The sequence below is a fragment of the Siphateles boraxobius genome, unplaced genomic scaffold (assembly GCF_051911475.1).
Source record: "Siphateles boraxobius isolate OS27281-9 unplaced genomic scaffold, OSU_SipBor_1 13, whole genome shotgun sequence".
NCBI classification, from domain to species: domain Eukaryota; kingdom Metazoa; phylum Chordata; class Actinopteri; order Cypriniformes; family Leuciscidae; genus Siphateles; species Siphateles boraxobius.
In genome coordinates this window covers 10,944,502-10,966,943 of record NW_027508733.1, presented here as the reverse complement: position 1 = coordinate 10,966,943, position 22,442 = coordinate 10,944,502, and the positions used below count along the sequence as shown (strand labels likewise).

Sequence of the window (22,442 nt, the reverse complement as noted above, 5' to 3'; positions counted from 1 at the left end):
ATTTTTTTTCACCCGCCTCTTCTGCATGCAGTACACTTTGATAAAAGGCTTATTATGTGCCTCTTTTAAAAATACAATACAGATAAAACAAGAGAAAGGGAAAGAAATATGCTTACTTACGTGCTCAACGAAAAAATACAGGGTAGAAAAACCCACAAAAAAAGAGAGCAAAAAGGCTAAAAAATGATCCGTGTGCAGAAAATTGCAGCGTTTTTAAAAAAACGTTTGTGTTAAATATTGTTTTAAATGGAGTAAAACAGCAAAAGATGGTTATTTCCGGTTATTTCGGGGCAATTCGTGATTCAGACAGAGTGAATCGAGTGAATGACGTCGGAGTCGACGTTGGCGCCGGCGACGAGGCCTCGGCCAATAGGAGCCGAGGCAGGGCTCCCGGCCAATGGGAGGAACCGCCTAGGGGAGGAACGAACGTCTCTGAAACATCACAAACTGCCATATGTAGCTGCCTGGTTTAAGAAAGATTGGACTCTTTGACTGATGATTCCCACCCTTTATTCGAATGTCCGTCATCACAGATAAAGGCACCGTCGAACAACGTCTCTGGAACGAACGTCTCTGAAACATCACAAACTGCCATATACTTAGCAAATATTGCTAATATGAATAATTGATGTGAGTAAGTGAGTGAGTGAGGTTGCAATTGGCATTGCACTTGAGATTGACATATATACATATATATATATTGTACAACTGGGCATGCGCAAAGGCGCTACTGGGCATGCGCAAAAACAGAGAAAAATGCGCGGTGGGGATGCTAAAGCTTCGCCATCGTTCTTCTCTGTTTTCGCGCATGCGCATTAGTGCCTTCGCGCATGCCCAGTCGCACAAACGCGGTACAAACGAGACACCATCAAAGCGTAGGATCGAATCCCGACCGAAGCACAAATATTAAACATTATATTACACACTATTATATTCATATTATGCCTATTTCATGTGTATACATAAAAGTAACATGCCGTGCGTTATTTGTTTCACCTTTTTCTGCATAGATATTAAAATCTGTTGTGTTAAACATTATATTGTATTTATATTGTTTATGTTAAATAATATACTGTATTCATATTGTTTCCCCTTTTTATATTGTTTCACCCTTTTCTGCATAGATATATTGTATTTATATTGTTTCACCTTTTTCTGCATATATATAAAAATTTGTTATGTTAAACATTATATTACATTTATATTATGTCAATAATTTTATTTCAATGTATAAATAAAAGTTACATGCCGTGTATTATTCGTTTCACCTTTTTCTTCAGTAAAAAAAATATCAATTAAATATCAGTAGTTGTTGTTGTTGTTGTAGTTGTTGTTGATGATGATGATGTATAGATGCAGAAAACACCAAACACAGCAGCAGTAGACTACAGTGTGAAATAGATTATTTATTTCAAACTACAATACAATAAAACATGATGATTTTGATGATGATGATGATGATAATAATAATACAAATAGAGCATCAGAGCAGACACATGGCATAAATGTTCTGGGGCGAGATGCAGAACAGTGGTATTGATGCAGAACAGTGGCACAAGGCTTCATTCCTCTTATTTTAAACCACATCAATCACAGCAGACAGACGCATAGTATAAGGGCTCATTACAGACATGCATGGATAAATAATGCAGCAGCATACAGTGTGAAGTACCAACGCGGCGGCAACAGAGCCAGTGGCAACTGGACGTAACTCCAAAGACAGTGACCACATTATTGAACATACCCACATGTCCAAAAGGCCTATATAACTTGTCAGCGCATAAAATCAGAACAGCACAAATGCATGACAATGTGTTATACAGGTGTGAATGTGTTATACAGGTGTGAATGGGACAGACAATGTTTTCTTTTCTTTTTCTTAAGCCATATGATAGGCAGCATACACACACAGTATAGGCCTATATAACTTGTCAGTGCAAAGAATCAGAATAGTACAAAGGCATGGCAATGTTATACAGGTGTGAATGGGATACACAATGTTTTTTTTGCTGTAGAAAAGTTGTGGCAGGTGTGGACCGGTGTTTGTAGGAAGCCTCCACACCGCGGCAAGGTCCCGGTCCTTGTGGAGGGTAAAGTCAATGTCTTTAAAAAACAAACAAACAAACACTGAAACAACTATATACACCTGCCCCAGCGAGAATGCGAAATCAGTCCGGGGCTCGACCCTGGTCCTTCATCTCCCTCAGCCAGTCCTCCACACTCTTACCCGCTGCGGCGGCAGAGCAAAAATGTACATTGCCGTAGCGGGTGTGTCCGGTCTCCCTCCGCTTTGGCTGGCCGCATCTCCTGCACTTTTGTTCTTGTGGCACGCCGGCCCGGGCAGCGACGACTGTTCCTGCCGCTGCCCTCTGCTCAGCCCTCTTCCTCCTCAGCCATTCAGTTTTGTACGCAGAGCGAGGCTGAGGAGGGGGAGCAGGAGGTGGTGCAGGCAGCCGAGGGCCGGCGTGATGTGCGGCGGCCAGCGGCAGAGGGAGGACGTGTGGGGCTGGCGTTGTCCGAGGGAGCGTTGGGATGGGGAGCACCCTCACACTCTGCTGGGGCAGTGAGAGGTCCAGAAAGAGAGGCTGTGTTGCCGGAAAAGGTCCTGTTGCAGCTGCAGCAGCCGGTGGTATGGCCAGGACAACAGCTGAGGGGGCAGGCGGTAAAGGCGCCAGTGGGCGCACTGGCGCTGGCAGAACAGGCACCGGTGCTGCCACGGCCGGTGCTGCTGCCAGAGGTCCCGCCGCCCTTGGCGCTGCTGTCCTCGCCTGGCCTGTTGCTGCTGCCGGAGAACGATCCACCGCTGTTGCTGGGCACGGCGCCGAACCCGCTGCCGCTGCCGCTGGTGGTCGTCCCTCTGCTGCAACGCCTGAAGCTAGCACAGTCCTCTCCTTCTCCCGCTGCATCCTGGTGAACCTGAAAACGGATTTCAACGTAGTGTTTTAGTTACATGTACAATTTTGAGAGCATGCCATTCAAGCATGTCATTACCATAACATCAAAAGCATCAAACATACCACAGCGAGAGGATCCTGGCGTTCAGCTCAAAGAGCTGTATGGGCGCCCGAGCCATCAGCCTCTGGTGGCCCAGCACAAGGTCCCGGATGTGCTGGTACCGAAGCAGTATGCTGTCCCACCGCGACCTCCGGGCACCGCGCGCACGGCTGCCCGAGGGGATCAAGCGGCAGAGCTGGGTGCATACTGCCTCTACCAGCCGGCTTGCGCTGGGACTGCTGGCAGGTCCAGAGGTCTCTCCGACCAGGCAGCTGTGGACAATGGACAAAAACAATGACAGATATGAGCATGATAATGGGCAACATTACATAAAGCAGCTTGTTTGTACACCAGGGAAATGTATGATGGAAGCGTAGCCTTACCGTCTCAAGCTTTCCACACCAGGTATACTGGGGCGGCTTGGCTTGGCTGCCATGAAGCGCCCCTGAGCTGGCCTGTCCCTGTAGCGGGGAGGGTAAACCACTCGGGCCCTGTCGTACGGTGACAGGGCCTCGTAGAGCCTGATAAGCTCGTCTACCCTCCCCTCTGGCAAGGCCGGGTCGTGACGCAACCCCACCAAGGCCGTGGCCAACTGGACCACGGCCAGGTACCCCGGCTGGTCATCCGGTCCTCTGTAGTCCTGCAGACACACAAGAAGAGATGGAAAACAATAAGTCAGGTGGATGGAACAGAGCGAGCGCAGTTTTTGGTGATGCGAGATGCACTGCAGTCGCAGACCACAAAGAGGTGGCGTGCTTACCTCAGCAGCCTGCTGAGGCTCTGGCGAGGACCGGCCGGGGGAGTGGGGTGCGGGCTCGGGGGCACCGGTCGGACTGGATGGCTCGGGCGCGGGTGCGTCAGCCGGTCGCCCTGACCGCGGGTCCGTCTGAGGAGCTGGGAACTCGCCAGGCACGTGCAGGGTGAGGTCCTCCACCTCCTGCGGGCCGTCGGCGAGCTCGTCATCCTCGACGAGTTGGGGAACGTCCCCCCCCGCGTCCGGAATGTCAGGGTCCAAGCTGACGTCCTGCAGCACTCTGCCCGTCTGGGAGTACAGGTACTCGATGCCGATGAGTTCCCCTGAAGTACAACAACACAAATCGCATCAGTCAGTCTGGTACAAATATCATTCAGTGTGGACACGTGTAAGCGCGGTGGCTTGAGTGTTCTTACCCGTGTACTCCCTGGGCTTGGTGTAATCCTTGACCACACTCGTGCCAAGCACCCTTTGGCTGAGCTGGTCAAGGGAGTGCTGCAGGGGGCCATTGTAGGAGCGGAGCAGCGGCCGTCCCTCCTGTGCCACGGACGCCGCCCTGTCGGCGTTCCACCGCGTCAACCCCTCCAGGAGAAATGCCTGGAAGTGCCAGGGATTGGCACTTTCTCCTGAGGAGGAACACAGATCTGTTTAGCAGTTTATTCAGTGCACACAATGTGAATGACAGCGAGTCGATGACAGTGAAAGATTGACATGACAGTGAAGCATGTGAAACATACCTGGAATGAAGCGGTTGAGATGCAGGTGGAACGACTCCAGGGACGTGGAGCCTCGTGCACAACGGTACACCGGCAGGCTGATCCCCCCCTTGGTCACCCTGCCGGTCTCAGTGTACAGCTCCACGCCCGGCGGGTCCTGGATGCAATGGAGGTGGCGCCGCTGCTCCGTCCAGATCTTCTGGATGCGGTCTTGGTCCAGCAGGGAAATCCCCATGGTGTCTCGTCCGTTGGCACCGCCGAAGGTTTCCAGGAGGTCACCGATCAGCCGCTCCGTCTCCGCCGCTCCACGCGTGCGGCGACGGCAATGGAGAGCCATATTCTTGCGGCTGACGTGCCTCCACACTCCGGCGTCGGACGAGAAGGTCATCCCCTGCGCCTCAAGCATCCTCTTCTTCGCCTTGAGCAACCGGGCTGCGTCCTCTGGGTCCCACAGGAAGATGCACGAAGACAGCTGCTGCAGGAAGGGTTTATACAGCTGGTGGCTCTCGGTGGTGACACCTGTTATGGAAAAATGCATGTTACATCAAGTTATGGAACCATGATGTCTCTTACTGTGATGCTGTTTGTTTAATTATTGTTTTTGCCACAACGCACCTGACGCGAACCGCCGCATCAGGTGCCAGATGTCCAGCCGGACCACCAGCTTGTCCCACTTCCCGAACATGTCAGCTGTCTTGGATCCCCCGTGGGACGAACAACAGTCCCGGTCGACGTAGAGGAGCTGAGGCGGCTCCACCCCAGCGTCCCGATACCGCCGCATTAACCCCGCAGCCATGGACAACAGGCCGGCACCCTCGGCGTCCGTGAGCACGGACATGAGCACCTGTCCGTGCTCGTTGCCGACGTTCGTTGCCCACGCTGCGGTCTGGGCGGCAGCACCGGCGAGCTTCCGGGTCACCTGTTTGAAAGAATAAAGCATCTCAGTAAGGCTGCACGCACATAGCCAGAGCGTGATACTCCGCACCACATTTATATACATATATATTTATACATACATAGCACCACATTTACCTTCTTGGTCGAATCCATCTTCAAGACCGTTCCGAAGACGGAGGTGACCCGGGCCTTCACGTCCTCCAGGCGGGAGAGGATGTCGTGGCAGTACACCATTAACAGCCACGCGTACTGGGGCACGGGTGGCGGTTTTGGTGGTGGGGTGCACATGCGCACGACACCTCGCGACGTGAAGGGCTCCATGACGCTGAGGTAGTGTATGGACCGCCGCATCCAGGCCTCTGTGTGTGCCTCACAGAGTTTTTTGTACAGCTGCGTGGCGCTGTTCCCCCGAGTACGCTCACGCAGCTGGATGATTACCCGCCGGTCGCAGGCGAGCCTACAGAGAGGAGCACATCATGTGTTACAGAAGAGCCACACACAGACACACTGTGACAGTGTTCAGACAGGTACTTACTTGTAGGTGAGGATTGCCGGCAAGAGGGCGCAACACACAGACACACTGTGACAGTGGTCAGACAGCTACTTACTTGTAGGTGAGGATTGCCGGGAAGAGGGCGCCACAAACAGACATACTGTGACAGTGTTCAGACAGCTACTTACTTGTAGGTGAGGATTGCCGGGAAGAGGGCGCGATGCCCCTCTCCCAGCTGACCCACGACCTCCTGCGACCAGGCAGCTACCTTCCTCTTACACCGACGGCACTCCAGGTACTCGGTGGCCATCAAGTACCAGCCGTCGATGTCCAGGACCCTCCGGATGGTCCTGTAGAGCCCACACTTGGTGAGGGCCCTATTACAGCATGTCGGCCGGACGCCCCACAGACGCAGGGGCGTCCAGAGGAACAGCCGACACGCGAAGAAGGCAGCTGGTGAGGCGGATGGCTGAGTGTAACTCGGCCGGGGCTGAGGGGGGTCCCACCACAGCTTGAGGTCTGTGGTGAGTTTGGTCCTCCCCTCGCTGTCTGTCTTGAACAGCTCCCGGCCGATCCACTCCTGCTCTTCCACGGTGAGAGCTGTCCGCCAGCTCTCAGGCAACCGGGACTGTGAGGGAAAAAAACAACACAAACAAACACACTGTAAGGAGGCTGAGAGGAGGTGCTGCATGCAGTTTGACAGTCAACTTCACTGAGTTGTGCCGTCCATGAGTACGGGCACGGTGTGTGTGTGTGTGTGTGTGTGTGTCTGTGTTTGTGTTTGTACCTCAGCCGAAGCAGGAGTGGGCGTTGCGGGCTGCTCCACTTTCCTCTCCTTCCTCTTCCTCTTCTCCGGCGCTGGTGCCAGGGTGGCCTCCCCAGATGGCGTCTCCTCCACGGAGACGCGACGGGGCTCCTCCCTGGTCAACGCCGGAGCCCGAGCCGGAACCGCGAGCGTAGGTGGAGCAGCCGCAACTCGAGGTGGTGGCGGTGGGGGAGGGATGGAGGACAACGCCGGAGGAGGTGGAGATGGAGGCCTCACCACCAGCGGGAGAGTCTGAAGGACCTGTACGTGAGCTTCAGACACATTCACACACAACAAAATGGCATCAGCACAATGATAGTCATGGGGCAACACACAGGCAGGCAAGACTAAGTGAGTCTGAGTGTTAATGACGTGCAGCATGCCAGTGATTAGATGACGTGCAGAATGCAAGTAATTAGATGACGTACAGCATGCCAGTGATGGGGCAGATGGTTTAGTGCTACAAGGTGAATGTCAAGAGATGCAGCAGGGCCAAGGGAAGTAGACATGTGAAGGTGGTTAAGCAAATCTACATTGCCACTACGTTCTACACATCTACCACCGACAAAGACGGCTACATTACCTGCCAAACCTACCTTTGGTCTTCAAGCATCAGCTGTAGAGACCAGTAAATGAAACCATTACAGTTAATACAAAAATACCGCCAGAAGAATATATATTGAGGGCAAATGTTACAGTGTGACGTGTCCAGTGTGGTGCCAGTTACCCGTTTCTAAGTCAGTGGCCATCTGGACCAGATCCTCGTCCGTCACCTCTGTGGGGGGGGGGGGGGCGGCGGCGGAACCGAGGGGCACTGGTCTCTGACGGATGTAGACACCGCTGTGGGGTGGGAGGGCAATGGTTAGTTAATCCTGTACACTGAACCACTGTTGTGTTAAAGAGAAAGAAAGAGATCTACCTGGAACTGCAGGCCGTGCTGGTGTGGTCATCAGCTTCCTGACCTTGGCCTGCAGCTCACCTGGGGCCATTGGACGCCTTCCCAGTAGGGCCGAGAACATGGGAGCGATCGGCTTGCGCGGCGGCAGTGCGGTGGAAGCAGCGGCCTTGCTGGGGCCACTGCTGGTGGTGGGGGTGCTGCTGCTGCTGCTGCTGCTGCTGCTGGTGGGAGGTGGGGGGGTAGCAGCCACCTCTGCCGACCGCTCCTTGTCTCGGCCCAGGATGTACTTCCTGGCGGCGTCCATCGAGGTCCCAGGCTGCGGTGTCTTCCGCCGTAGCCACTTGACAAAGCTGCAAGACAATGATCAAAGATTAACACGCATATCAACAAGTCACAGCACCCTGTCGACAGTTCACTGCCCTTCACCACAACAGGACTTACTTCTGGTGCTGCTTCTCCTTGGAGTCGTACAGGTCCTTCAGGGTGGCCTCCTTGTAGTCCCCAAAGCCAACAAGCGCCTCGCCCTCACACCCGGGCTGAGTGGCGCGAGCCCGGGCCTCCTCGTGCACCCGGTGGTAACGCAGCTGCTCAGCAAAAGCAGGGTGGGCGCACGAGTACCGGGCGAGTGCGTCCTTGTTGGCCATAAGGGGGCTGTCGGAGGCACTTTTCTCCCGCTCCCGCTGGTGGCTGGCAACCAACTGCGTGGTGTAGCCCACGTCGTTCTCCAGGAGCCAACGGAAAGTTTGACCCTGGTACTTGCCAAACTGGATGCTGTGGCATCTCTGCACAGAACAGTAATGCCATGTGTCTGCTCTGATGCTTAAAGGGGTGGTAAAACACGATTTCACTTTTCTAACTGTGAAATGTTGCTGTTTGAGCATAAACAACATCTGCAAAGTTACAATGCTCAAAGTTCAAAGCAAAGGGAGTTATTTGCTTTTAAAGAAAAGGACTACAACAAACGGCTGGTAGGGACTACACGACATTCCTCCCAGGTTAGTGACATCAGCAACCCTAAAATGTACATAAACCCCGCCCCCGGGACACGCAGTCCATGTTGAGAAGAGGAAAAGTTGTTTTATAAGAAGAACATTTGTGAGTCAGCTCAAACTTTAGCATCCTTCTTTTCACATGCAATAAAAAGTCACTCTGTGTGCATCTCACAACAGTTCCTATAGGAGCGATTTATAGATTATCATGACAGAATTATGCTAATTGAAGATAGTTAACTCCACATCAGAAACATAAATTCATCAACTAACCATTCAGAGACGTCCTGTTGCATTCTACATGTTGTCACTTCTTCTTGAGTCTCTCCATCTTTGTCTGACTCTGTTTTATACCCCCCTGGTTTTTTTAAATTGTAAACATGGTTACTCACAGCTGATGTAGCCAGCGCATTTATTTATTAATTTCGAACGGTAAACAGTCAGATTCACCAGAACTCCTTTACTAGGTGTCCTCTGTCACTTTTTAACGGACATCCTGCAGCCAGAATCGAGTACTCACCCAGACCATGGTATAATAGAATGCTAATGCATAATTTAAATACATAAAAAAGCTCCACAAATAAAATAAATGGGCAAGACAATTAGCATGATCTTCATGAAGACAAATAAATGTTCTATAAATGTCATTAAGGACTGTTAACATGGCCTTTGTGAAGGCAGATTAACATTCTAAAATAAAGAACAGTCTTTTATGACTGTTTAATGACCCTCATGGGAGAAAATAAGTGTTCTAAAATAAAGAACAAGCATTTAAGACTATTAACATGGCCTTAACTGTGGGATCCCTATATACCCTTTGTTTAATTAAAATCTGTACAAGTACAACAAATATGTATAAATGTAATAATACATACGTACATATATTAATTATATATATAGGTCAGACATGGCCTATTTTAACAGAGAAGCATTCTGAAATAAAGAAGGACTGTTTCGTGGTTTTTATGAGGGCAAATAAATGTGCAAAAGTAAAAAACTATAATTTAGGGAAATTTACATGACTCATGAAGGCAGGTAAACCCTAAATTAGGTTTTGATATATATTAACATGGCATTTATTGAGGGCACATAAATGTTCTCAAATAAAAGAACAATCGTTAAATGTTCTAAAATAAATAATCATTATTAAGGACAATTTATATGACCGTTATGAAGGCAGATAAACCTTTTGAAATAAAGAACAATCACTTTGGAATAATTACATGCTCTTTATTAAATGCAATTAAATATTCCTTAATAATAAGAAACAGGACATTTACAATATTTACACAAATAACTATTTACAGTGAAGCATTTCTCCTCTCCTGCAGCCACTCTTCTACAGTCTTTCCCTCTGCTGTGGCACAGAAGAAGAAGCTGCCCACCCTGGTGTGCCCAAACTCTTTTTTTCTGGGCTGCCCACATCGACTGCATGTGTAATCTTTTCTTTCACGTTGCTGTGGAGGGGGCAGCCCTTGCTTCTGGGCTAAAAACTCTTCTGCCTTTCTCTTCCTCCACAAAGTTGTTCTGCTCAAAGATGGAGCAGAGAGTGACGCCGGCAGTGGAGCAGAGAGCGATGCTACCGGTGGAGCAGAGAGTGACGCCGGCGGTGGAGCAGAGAGAGATGCTACCGGTGGAGCAGAGAGTGACGCCAGCGGTGGAGCAGAGAGCGATGCTACCGGTGGAGCAGAGAGTGACGCCGGCGGTGGAGCAGAGAGCGATGCTACCGGTGGAGCAGAGAGTGACGCCGGCGGTGGAGCAGAGAGAGACGCTGGCGGTGGAGCAGACAGGGCGGGTGCTGATGCGGGGGGAGGATGTCGCTGATTGAGTGCTGATTGAGGTGCAGCGGGCACTGACGTCTTCTGTTTGGCTACAGGAAGAAGGGTGTTAGACACCATGCGGATCTGAGGCAAGGGCACACTCAGAGCCAGCACGTCTGCTTCCAGCTTCTTCCAGTAGTTGTTGTACCTGTTTAAAATGGCACAATTAATAGGATGAACAGAATATGAGAATTGTAAAATTCCTTTTATAGCTGGCTTTAAAAAGAAACTACTTACCAGACAGAAAGCGTCCGCTGATTGACCTCAAACAGCTGAATCCTTGCCCGTCCCCTCAGTGCTGGGCAGTTCCCCACCAGCCTCCGTATGGCCTGGTAGTCGTGTAGAACGGCAGCCCAGCGGTTCAATGAAACTCCCCACTTCACCTTCCCCGCTGGATGAATGGAGGAAAGCTCCAGACATACTGCCTCTACAATTCGACTAATATTGGGCCATTGCGCAGGGCCCGACCCCTGCCCCAGCACACACCTGTAAAATAAAATAGGGAATTATAAAGCATATAGTCATTTACATTATTAAAGCTCTGTGTGCAAATATTTAACTTACCGCTTCAGGCTCTCCTTTCCATGACAGGTGGAGGTTTTGGAGTGGGTGGCCTTAAACCTGCCTTGTAAGAGTCTCCCCTTGTGTCTCGTCGGATAGGAAACACCTTTTTTGTCACTGTCCGGCAGTCTGTCCCACAGCCGAACAATGTCAGTGGCTTCCCTATCTGAGACACAAGGCTTTTCTCTCAGCTCGACGAGGTACCTGGCCAGGTCCACCACTCTGTCAAAACCTGGTGTCCCGTCTGGTCCTCTGCACACCTAACAAGAAGAAAGAAGAAATTAGTGGATGGATAAAAAAAGTCCTCCATATGATGGCATGGCAAGGGATGCCTGCATGCATACATACATCTTCTTGGGGCTCAGGAGGCAGGTCCTGGGAGGACTGAGAGGGTGAGGCTGAATCCTGAGACAAGCGTACAGCTTCCTGGGTGGACACTAAGGAAAGAGGGGAGATGGTGTGGTCCTGCTCCTCTGCCTCATCCCCAAATCCCTCATCTTCTGCCTCCCCTAGGTCATCTGGGATTCTATCTGGGGCATCTGGGTCCCGCCCAAAGTCCTCCCTGAACTCCCAGGACTGCTGCGAGCACAGGTACTCCACCCCGATGAGCTCGCCTGACAAAACAAAATTAAATTGAAAACAAGGTTTTAAAACCGACACCTGTGCATTACAAAGAAAACAACAAAGCATGGCATTATAGACACATACCCGTGTACTGTCCTGGCTTTGAATGGTCTTGTACAAGACTACAGCCAAGAAGACGCTGACTGAGCTCATTGAGGCTGTGCTGGAGCGAGGCACTGTAGCAGCGCAGGGACGACGGGCCCTCATCCATTACGGTAGCAGCAGCAGCAGCAGCAGCGCGGTCCTCGTTCCACCGCTCCAAACCCTCAAGCAGATAAGCCTGGAAATTTTCCAGGTTAGCGCTCGTTCCTGATAAAAAAAAAAGGAAACATTAACACTAATTTATAATTACAAAAGAGATAAAAACAGACAATCACAAAAAAAAACATTGAGGTGGATGTGTGTAATCTCACCGGGTATGAAGCGGTTGAGGTGGTTGTGGAAGGACTCCAGGGAAGTGAAACCCCTAGCGCAGCGGTAGACAGGAAGTGTGAGCCCTCCCCTTGTCATACTTCCTGTCTGGGTGTACAGCTGCACACCAGGGGGGTCCTGGATGCAGGGAAGATGGCGTCTTTGCGTGTCCCATATGACGTCCATCCTCTCCTGGTCCACCAAGGGGATGCCCATGGTTTCCCTGGCGTCCTTGAAGGCCTCCAGCAACGTACAGATTAGCTGCTCTGTCTCCTCCACGCCACGTGTGCAGCGTCGACAGTGCAGCGCCAACTGTCTGGAGGTGAGCCTGCTGGTTAGCTGGTCATCAGTGAGGCCTCTGATGCCATGCTGTTGCTCTAGCTCCCTCATTTTGGCCTCCCTCAGCAGAGCCACATCTCCCTCGTCCCAGACGAAAATGCAGGCAGAGAGCTTCGCCATGAACAGACCGTAGAGCGGGTGGCTGTCAGTGTGCAGACCAGCGGCGAAGCGCCGCATGAAGTGCCACACATCGAGACGTACCACCACATCACTCCAGCCGCTGAACATGGCACCTGCTCTGGATGTGCCCACAGAAGAGCAGCAGTCTCTGTCCACATAAAGGAGCGTGGGGGGAGCGACACCAGCCGCCTCGTACCTCTTCACCAGGCCTGTGGTCATGGGCAGCAGTCCCTGACCCTCGTGTGAGGTGAGCACAGACATGAGGACCTGTCCGTGCTCATTGCCCACATTGGTGACCCAGGCTGCGGTCCCAGCTGCAGCTCCTGCCAGTTTTTTGGCCACCTGTTGTTGGAAAACAGAAAATTCAGTACAGATAACCTACAAATTTTTTATCTACACCTGTATATACACATTTGGGCCTTTGAAACTATTATTTGATTAATATGTTACCTTTTTTGTGGAGGCCATCTTCAGGATGGACCCAAAGACAGAGGTGACCCTGGCTTTGAGCTCACCATACCGGGACCGGATATCCTCTGCGTGGACAGAGAGGAGCCACTTGGCGGTTGGTACAGGCGGCTTGGGTGGTGGAGGTGAGATGGGCTGTGTGGTGGTGCCCTGGAACCGGTGACACACAGAGAGATATTGCAGGGACCTCTCCATCCATTCCTCACTATGCTGTTCACACAGCTTGTGATACAGCATAGAGACGCTGTTGCCGAGAGATCGCTCCCTCATCAACTTTGCCACATGCATATCACAAGAGAACCTGTTAAAACACACAGACAAAGGCAAAGTTTATTAAAGTTCCTTTAAAGTGTTATCTTTTCCAGAGCAGAGGAAAGGTGCGATGTTTCCCATACAAAAAGATAAAAAAACTGTACAGACTTTGATATTGTTTTAAGACTGACATCTATCGAAGGTCAAGCAAGGCTCAATGGGGGGCCGTTAACACATCTTGAATAGAACCTCAGCTGTCAGGCTAGGTGTCTCAAGGTGTTGGAATGTTATTGTTCTGAGCTTGACACCTTTGAAAGGTCAAGCAAAGATCAATGGGGGTGGGTCGCTCACACATTCTGTATAGAACCTTGACTGGCAGACACAGTGTCGTGGGGAAAAACTACAAAAGCTTGTTTTGTGTACAAATTATTACATGTAATTAATTTTAAAAGTACTAAGAAAAATATTATTTTTAAGTAATTTAAGTTACATTATTACCATTACATCCTAGTTAACGGTGTAACATGTTAGTAGGTAATTGCACCTGCAGTAAGAATAATTTTCTCATGACTCACCGGTAAGTGAGGATAGCTGGGAACATCCTGCGGTGAGCCGGATCCAGCTGGTCCAGGACGTCATAGGACCACGCGGCGAGCTTCTTGTGGCAGCGCTGACACTCCAGGTACTCTGTTGCCAGAAAATACCAGCCGTGTAAATTCAGCACCCGCCTCACTGTCTTGTAGAGCCCACATGATGTCAGTCGCCGACCAGACCGTCTGCAGTCTGGCGAGCTGCAGATCAGCTTGTAGGACCACATTCTGTAGGGCATCCACAAACACAGCGGCCAGGTGAAGAACACGTCCGGCGATGCTGGAGGCTGATGATACTGCAGACGAGGCTGGGGAGGGTACCACCACATCTGCAGGTTATCTGTCAGCGCTGCCCTTCCACCCTGGCGTCGGAAGAGGGAGCGGCCGATCCACTCGTGTTGTTCTTTTGGAAGGGAGTGCTTCCAGGCCTCAGGGAGAACAACCTATAGGAACACAAAAATATGTCATGTATGAATAAAAACAAAATGAGTAAATTAATAATAATATATATATATATATATATATATATATATATGTGCAAACTTCTGGTGTGAAAACTGTACCTCAGAAGCCGCTGACACCAGCCTTTGAGCGGCTCTTTGCTCCAAGCGAGGTGAGCGGATCGGCGCTGAAGGTGGTGGTGCTGGTGTAAGTACTGTGAAGAACACATCATTTTAATTTTGTAATTAGTACTAATGATTTAATAATTTGAAGACATTTATGGTTACATAACAATACCATATGATGTTAGGAAATGTATTAGTGATCACATAAGATCAGGTGAGCATGCTTTTTCTACACACAAAAGAAAACAAAACACTCACACTGTGGCTCCACCTCCATGGCTGAAGCCAGCAGATCTTCATCTGTTGGCTCTGAGGGCAGAAAAATTACAATGTTATTCATAATTCCATTAGAACGTGCATAGAATTACACCACTTATAGATCTAAAAACTCACTGTGTGCTGTGGCTGGCTGGGAATGGGAGCTTTGGGTGGGAGGAGGAGAAGTCAGGCGTGAAGGGTGCGGGACAGCAGGCTGGGATGCAGAGGATGACTTTTTTTCCCTTTGCTGGTCCCTCAGCAAGATGTACTTTTTCAGGGCGTCCATCTTGCTGCCTGTATTGGTGCCCTTGTGCCGGATGAACTCCACATAACTACATAAGAAACACAATAGTTTACATGATAAGAGTAAAATAAATACAAAACAGCAATACAATAACAAGCAAGCAGAAGCACATATTACCTTTTCCTCTCCCTGTCCTTAGCCTCATAGAGCTCCTTGTAGGTGCTCTTCTTGTGGACCCCAAAGCCCACCAGACAGTCACCCTCACAGCCAGGTAACGTGCCCTCTCTCTGGACTTTCTCTACGGTGGCTGCCTGCTTAGAAGGCCTAAGCACCAGCTCTCCAGCCTCCACACGCAGGTTGGGTGTGCTTTCCATTCTGCAACAGTAAAGCAATGCAAACAATGAAAACCCCCACTGAAAACCCCCATACACAATAAATATTCATGGAAAATTTTAAATCAGTGGCATTAGTACTAATTTTTTTCTTTTTAGTTATATATTTTTATAATTTTAAACGAATTTCGTTTTCTTTTTCCATAGTTGTTGATTATTCGGATCATAAAACTGACATAAAGTGAGTAAAGGGTCAAACGAACGCTCATCAGAAGAAGTCTGCATACATTATATTTTTGAGAGAAAAAAAAGTGGATTTACTGGCGTCGATGAAAATCATGAATGAAACTGTACATTTTATACAGAATTATATGTTTTACGTCAGCTGCTTATGAACTGCTCGATATATTAGCCCATTGTTTTTCTCACGCCACTTCTGCATGCATTGCACATAGTTAAAAGAAAGAAAACCTGCACTTTACTGGGTGTCGATGAAAATCATGAATGAAACTGTACTTTTTATACAGAATTATAAGGTTTAGGCGGGTCAAACGTCATTCCAACGTAACGACTCGGCATCACCCCAATTTTTTTTCACCCGCCTCTTCTGCATGCAGTACACTTTGATAAAAGGCTTATTATGTGCCTCTTTTAAAAATACAATACAGATAAAACAAGAGAAAGGGAAAGAAATATGCTTACTTACGTGCTCAACGAAAAAATACAGGGTAGAAAAACCCACAAAAAAAGAGAGCAAAAAGGCTAAAAAATGATCCGTGTGCAGAAAATTGCAGCGTTTTTAAAAAAACGTTTGTGTTAAATATTGTTTTAAATGGAGTAAAACAGCAAAAGATGGTTATTTCCGGTTATTTCGGGGCAATTCGTGATTCAGACAGAGTGAATCGAGTGAATGACGTCGGAGTCGACGTTGGCGCCGGCGACGAGGCCTCGGCCAATAGGAGCCGAGGCAGGGCTCCCGGCCAATGGGAGGAACCGCCTAGGGGAGGAACGAACGTCTCTGAAACATCACAAACTGCCATATGTAGCTGCCTGGTTTAAGAAAGATTGGACTCTTTGACTGATGATTCCCACCCTTTATTCGAATGTCCGTCATCACAGATAAAGGCACCGTCGAACAACGTCTCTGGAACGAACGTCTCTGAAACATCACAAACTGCCATATACTTAGCAAATATTGCTAATATGAATAATTGATGTGAGTAAGTGAGTGAGTGAGGTTGCAATTGGCATTGCACTTGAGATTGACATATATACATATATATATATTGTACAACTGGGCATGCGCAAAGGCGCTACTGGGCATGCGCAAAAACAGAGAAAAATGCGCGGTGGGGATGCTAAAGCTTCGCCATCGTTCTTCTCTGTTTTCGCGCATGCGCATTAGTGCCTTCGCGCATGCCCAGTCGCACAAACGCGGTACAAACGAGACACCATCAAAGCGTAGGATCGAATCCCGACCGAAGCACAAATATTAAACATTATATTACACACTATTATATTCATATTATGCCTATTTCATGTGTATACATAAAAGTAACATGCCGTGCGTTATTTGTTTCACCTTTTTCTGCATAGATATTAAAATCTGTTGTGTTAAACATTATATTGTATTTATATTGTTTATGTTAAATAATATACTGTATTCATATTGTTTCCCCTTTTTATATTGTTTCACCCTTTTCTGCATAGATATATTGTATTTATATTGTTTCACCTTTTTCTGCATATATATAAAAATTTGTTATGTTAAACATTATATTACATTTATATTATGTCAATAATTTTATTTCAATGTATAAATAAAAGTTACATGCCGTGTATTATTCGTTTCACCTTTTTCTTCAGTAAAAAAAATATCAATTAAATATCAGTAGTTGTTGTTGTTGTTGTAGTTGTTGTTGATGATGATGATGTATAGATGCAGAAAACACCAAACACAGCAGCAGTAGACTACAGTGTGAAATAGATTATTTATTTCAAACTACAATACAATAAAACATGATGATTTTGATGATGATGATGATGATAATAATAATACAAATAGAGCATCAGAGCAGACACATGGCATAAATGTTCTGGGGCGAGATGCAGAACAGTGGTATTGATGCAGAACAGTGGCACAAGGCTTCATTCCTCTTATTTTAAACCACATCAATCACAGCAGACAGACGCATAGTATAAGGGCTCATTACAGACATGCATGGATAAATAATGCAGCAGCATACAGTGTGAAGTACCAACGCGGCGGCAACAGAGCCAGTGGCAACTGGACGTAACTCCAAAGACAGTGACCACATTATTGAACATACCCACATGTCCAAAAGGCCTATATAACTTGTCAGCGCATAAAATCAGAACAGCACAAATGCATGACAATGTGTTATACAGGTGTGAATGTGTTATACAGGTGTGAATGGGACAGACAATGTTTTCTTTTCTTTTTCTTAAGCCATATGATAGGCAGCATACACACACAGTATAGGCCTATATAACTTGTCAGTGCAAAGAATCAGAATAGTACAAAGGCATGGCAATGTTATACAGGTGTGAATGGGATACACAATGTTTTTTTTGCTGTAGAAAAGTTGTGGCAGGTGTGGACCGGTGTTTGTAGGAAGCCTCCACACCGCGGCAAGGTCCCGGTCCTTGTGGAGGGTAAAGTCAATGTCTTTAAAAAACAAACAAACAAACACTGAAACAACTATATACACCTGCCCCAGCGAGAATGCGAAATCAGTCCGGGGCTCGACCCTGGTCCTTCATCTCCCTCAGCCAGTCCTCCACACTCTTACCCGCTGCGGCGGCAGAGCAAAAATGTACATTGCCGTAGCGGGTGTGTCCGGTCTCCCTCCGCTTTGGCTGGCCGCATCTCCTGCACTTTTGTTCTTGTGGCACGCCGGCCCGGGCAGCGACGACTGTTCCTGCCGCTGCCCTCTGCTCAGCCCTCTTCCTCCTCAGCCATTCAGTTTTGTACGCAGAGCGAGGCTGAGGAGGGGGAGCAGGAGGTGGTGCAGGCAGCCGAGGGCCGGCGTGATGTGCGGCGGCCAGCGGCAGAGGGAGGACGTGTGGGGCTGGCGTTGTCCGAGGGAGCGTTGGGATGGGGAGCACCCTCACACTCTGCTGGGGCAGTGAGAGGTCCAGAAAGAGAGGCTGTGTTGCCGGAAAAGGTCCTGTTGCAGCTGCAGCAGCCGGTGGTATGGCCAGGACAACAGCTGAGGGGGCAGGCGGTAAAGGCGCCAGTGGGCGCACTGGCGCTGGCAGAACAGGCACCGGTGCTGCCACGGCCGGTGCTGCTGCCAGAGGTCCCGCCGCCCTTGGCGCTGCTGTCCTCGCCTGGCCTGTTGCTGCTGCCGGAGAACGATCCACCGCTGTTGCTGGGCACGGCGCCGAACCCGCTGCCGCTGCCGCTGGTGGTCGTCCCTCTGCTGCAACGCCTGAAGCTAGCACAGTCCTCTCCTTCTCCCGCTGCATCCTGGTGAACCTGAAAACGGATTTCAACGTAGTGTTTTAGTTACATGTACAATTTTGAGAGCATGCCATTCAAGCATGTCATTACCATAACATCAAAAGCATCAAACATACCACAGCGAGAGGGTCCTGGCGTTCAGCTCAAAGAGCTGTATGGGCGCCCGAGCCATCAGCCTCTGGTGGCCCAGCACAAGGTCCCGGATGTGCTGGTACCGAAGCAGTATGCTGTCCCACCGCGACCTCCGGGCACCGCGCGCACGGCTGCCCGAGGGGATCAAGCGGCAGAGCTGGGTGCATACTGCCTCTACCAGCCGGCTTGCGCTGGGACTGCTGGCAGGTCCAGAGGTCTCTCCGACCAGGCAGCTGTGGACAATGGACAAAAACAATGACAGATATGAGCATGATAATGGGCAACATTACATAAAGCAGCTTGTTTGTACACCAGGGAAATGTATGATGGAAGCGTAGCCTTACCGTCTCAAGCTTTCCACACCAGGTATACTGGGGCGGCTTGGCTTGGCTGCCATGAAGCGCCCCTGAGCTGGCCTGTCCCTGTAGCGGGGAGGGTAAACCACTCGGGCCCTGTCGTACGGTGACAGGGCCTCGTAGAGCCTGATAAGCTCGTCTACCCTCCCCTCTGGCAAGGCCGGGTCGTGACGCAACCCCACCAAGGCCGTGGCCAACTGGACCACGGCCAGGTACCCCGGCTGGTCATCCGGTCCTCTGTAGTCCTGCAGACACACAAGAAGAGATGGAAAACAATAAGTCAGGTGGATGGAACAGAGCGAGCGCAGTTTTTGGTGATGCGAGATGCACTGCAGTCGCAGACCACAAAGAGGTGGCGTGCTTACCTCAGCAGCCTGCTGAGGCTCTGGCGAGGACCGGCCGGGGGAGTGGGGTGCGGGCTCGGGGGCACCGGTCGGACTGGATGGCTCGGGCGCGGGTGCGTCAGCCGGTCGCCCTGACCGCGGGTCCGTCTGAGGAGCTGGGAACTCGCCAGGCACGTGCAGGGTGAGGTCCTCCACCTCCTGCGGGCCGTCGGCGAGCTCGTCATCCTCGACGAGTTGGGGAACGTCCCCCCCCGCGTCCGGAATGTCAGGGTCCAAGCTGACGTCCTGCAGCACTCTGCCCGTCTGGGAGTACAGGTACTCGATGCCGATGAGTTCCCCTGAAGTACAACAACACAAATCGCATCAGTCAGTCTGGTACAAATATCATTCAGTGTGGACACGTGTAAGCGCGGTGGCTTGAGTGTTCTTACCCGTGTACTCCCTGGGCTTGGTGTAATCCTTGACCACACTCGTGCCAAGCACCCTTTGGCTGAGCTGGTCAAGGGAGTGCTGCAGGGGGCCATTGTAGGAGCGGAGCAGCGGCCGTCCCTCCTGTGCCACGGACGCCGCCCTGTCGGCGTTCCACCGCGTCAACCCCTCCAGGAGAAATGCCTGGAAGTGCCAGGGATTGGCACTTTCTCCTGAGGAGGAACACAGATCTGTTTAGCAGTTTATTCAGTGCACACAATGTGAATGACAGCGAGTCGATGACAGTGAAAGATTGACATGACAGTGAAGCATGTGAAACATACCTGGAATGAAGCGGTTGAGATGCAGGTGGAACGACTCCAGGGACGTGGAGCCTCGTGCACAACGGTACACCGGCAGGCTGATCCCCCCCTTGGTCACCCTGCCGGTCTCAGTGTACAGCTCCACGCCCGGCGGGTCCTGGATGCAATGGAGGTGGCGCCGCTGCTCCGTCCAGATCTTCTGGATGCGGTCTTGGTCCAGCAGGGAAATCCCCATGGTGTCTCGTCCGTTGGCACCGCCGAAGGTTTCCAGGAGGTCACCGATCAGCCGCTCCGTCTCCGCCGCTCCACGCGTGCGGCGACGGCAATGGAGAGCCATATTCTTGCGGCTGACGTGCCTCCACACTCCGGCGTCGGACGAGAAGGTCATCCCCTGCGCCTCAAGCATCCTCTTCTTCGCCTTGAGCAACCGGGCTGCGTCCTCTGGGTCCCACAGGAAGATGCACGAAGACAGCTGCTGCAGGAAGGGTTTATACAGCTGGTGGCTCTCGGTGGTGACACCTGTTATGGAAAAATGCATGTTACATCAAGTTATGGAACCATGATGTCTCTTACTGTGATGCTGTTTGTTTAATTATTGTTTTTGCCACAACGCACCTGACGCGAACCGCCGCATCAGGTGCCAGATGTCCAGCCGGACCACCAGCTTGTCCCACTTCCCGAACATGTCAGCTGTCTTGGATCCCCCGTGGGACGAACAACAGTCCCGGTCGACGTAGAGGAGCTGAGGCGGCTCCACCCCAGCGTCCCGATACCGCCGCATTAACCCCGCAGCCATGGACAACAGGCCGGCACCCTCGGCGTCCGTGAGCACGGACATGAGCACCTGTCCGTGCTCGTTGCCGACGTTCGTTGCCCACGCTGCGGTCTGGGCGGCAGCACCGGCGAGCTTCCGGGTCACCTGTTTGAAAGAATAAAGCATCTCAGTAAGGCTGCACGCACATAGCCAGAGCGTGATACTCCGCACCACATTTATATACATATATATTTATACATACATAGCACCACATTTACCTTCTTGGTCGAATCCATCTTCAAGACCGTTCCGAAGACGGAGGTGACCCGGGCCTTCACGTCCTCCAGGCGGGAGAGGATGTCGTGGCAGTACACCATTAACAGCCACGCGTACTGGGGCACGGGTGGCGGTTTTGGTGGTGGGGTGCACATGCGCACGACACCTCGCGACGTGAAGGGCTCCATGACGCTGAGGTAGTGTATGGACCGCCGCATCCAGGCCTCTGTGTGTGCCTCACAGAGTTTTTTGTACAGCTGCGTGGCGCTGTTCCCCCGAGTACGCTCACGCAGCTGGATGATTACCCGCCGGTCGCAGGCGAGCCTACAGAGAGGAGCACATCATGTGTTACAGAAGAGCCACACACAGACACACTGTGACAGTGTTCAGACAGGTACTTACTTGTAGGTGAGGATTGCCGGCAAGAGGGCGCAACACACAGACACACTGTGACAGTGGTCAGACAGCTACTTACTTGTAGGTGAGGATTGCCGGGAAGAGGGCGCCACAAACAGACATACTGTGACAGTGTTCAGACAGCTACTTACTTGTAGGTGAGGATTGCCGGGAAGAGGGCGCGATGCCCCTCTCCCAGCTGACCCACGACCTCCTGCGACCAGGCAGCTACCTTCCTCTTACACCGACGGCACTCCAGGTACTCGGTGGCCATCAAGTACCAGCCGTCGATGTCCAGGACCCTCCGGATGGTCCTGTAGAGCCCACACTTGGTGAGGGCCCTATTACAGCATGTCGGCCGGACGCCCCACAGACGCAGGGGCGTCCAGAGGAACAGCCGACACGCGAAGAAGGCAGCTGGTGAGGCGGATGGCTGAGTGTAACTCGGCCGGGGCTGAGGGGGGTCCCACCACAGCTTGAGGTCTGTGGTGAGTTTGGTCCTCCCCTCGCTGTCTGTCTTGAACAGCTCCCGGCCGATCCACTCCTGCTCTTCCACGGTGAGAGCTGTCCGCCAGCTCTCAGGCAACCGGGACTGTGAGGGAAAAAAACAACACAAACAAACACACTGTAAGGAGGCTGAGAGGAGGTGCTGCATGCAGTTTGACAGTCAACTTCACTGAGTTGTGCCGTCCATGAGTACGGGCACGGTGTGTGTGTGTGTGTGTGTGTGTGTCTGTGTTTGTGTTTGTGTTTGTACCTCAGCCGAAGCAGGAGTGGGCGTTGCGGGCTGCTCCACTTTCCTCTCCTTCCTCTTCCTCTTCTCCGGCGCTGGTGC

The 22,442-nt window shown here is 50.8% G+C and overlaps 1 protein-coding gene across 1 annotated transcript; it reads right to left on the bottom strand.

Annotated features, from left to right (window-relative positions):
* Positions 1-9,761: 9,761 nt before the first annotated feature.
* LOC143736387 (uncharacterized) lies at positions 9,762-15,173 on the bottom strand. Its single transcript, XM_077227127.1, has 12 exons — positions 14,977-15,173; positions 14,691-14,887; positions 14,556-14,606; positions 14,295-14,386; positions 13,717-14,174; positions 12,872-13,190; positions 11,965-12,763; positions 11,636-11,860; positions 11,276-11,541; positions 10,931-11,187; positions 10,604-10,852; positions 9,762-10,514 (listed from the first exon to the last, which is right to left on the bottom strand). The coding sequence occupies exons 1-12, from the start codon at positions 15,171-15,173 to the stop codon at positions 9,848-9,850; spliced, it is 3,777 nt and encodes a 1,258-aa protein (XP_077083242.1). The 3' UTR covers positions 9,762-9,847.
* Positions 15,174-22,442: the final 7,269 nt, after the last annotated feature.

Bases quoted from the DNA above. Each gene is read 5' to 3' on its own strand.
- LOC143736387 (XM_077227127.1), bottom strand. From the start codon at position 15,173: ATGGAAAGCACACCCAACCTGCGTGTGGAGGCTGGAGAGCTGGTGCTT. The intron at 11,861-11,964 runs GTGAGATTACAC...TTTTTTTATCAG, and splicing joins CCTCAACCGCTTCATACCCG to GAACGAGCGCTAACCTGGAA. The intron at 10,515-10,603 runs GTAAGTAGTTTC...CATTTTAAACAG, and splicing joins CAGCGGACGCTTTCTGTCTG to GTACAACAACTACTGGAAGA.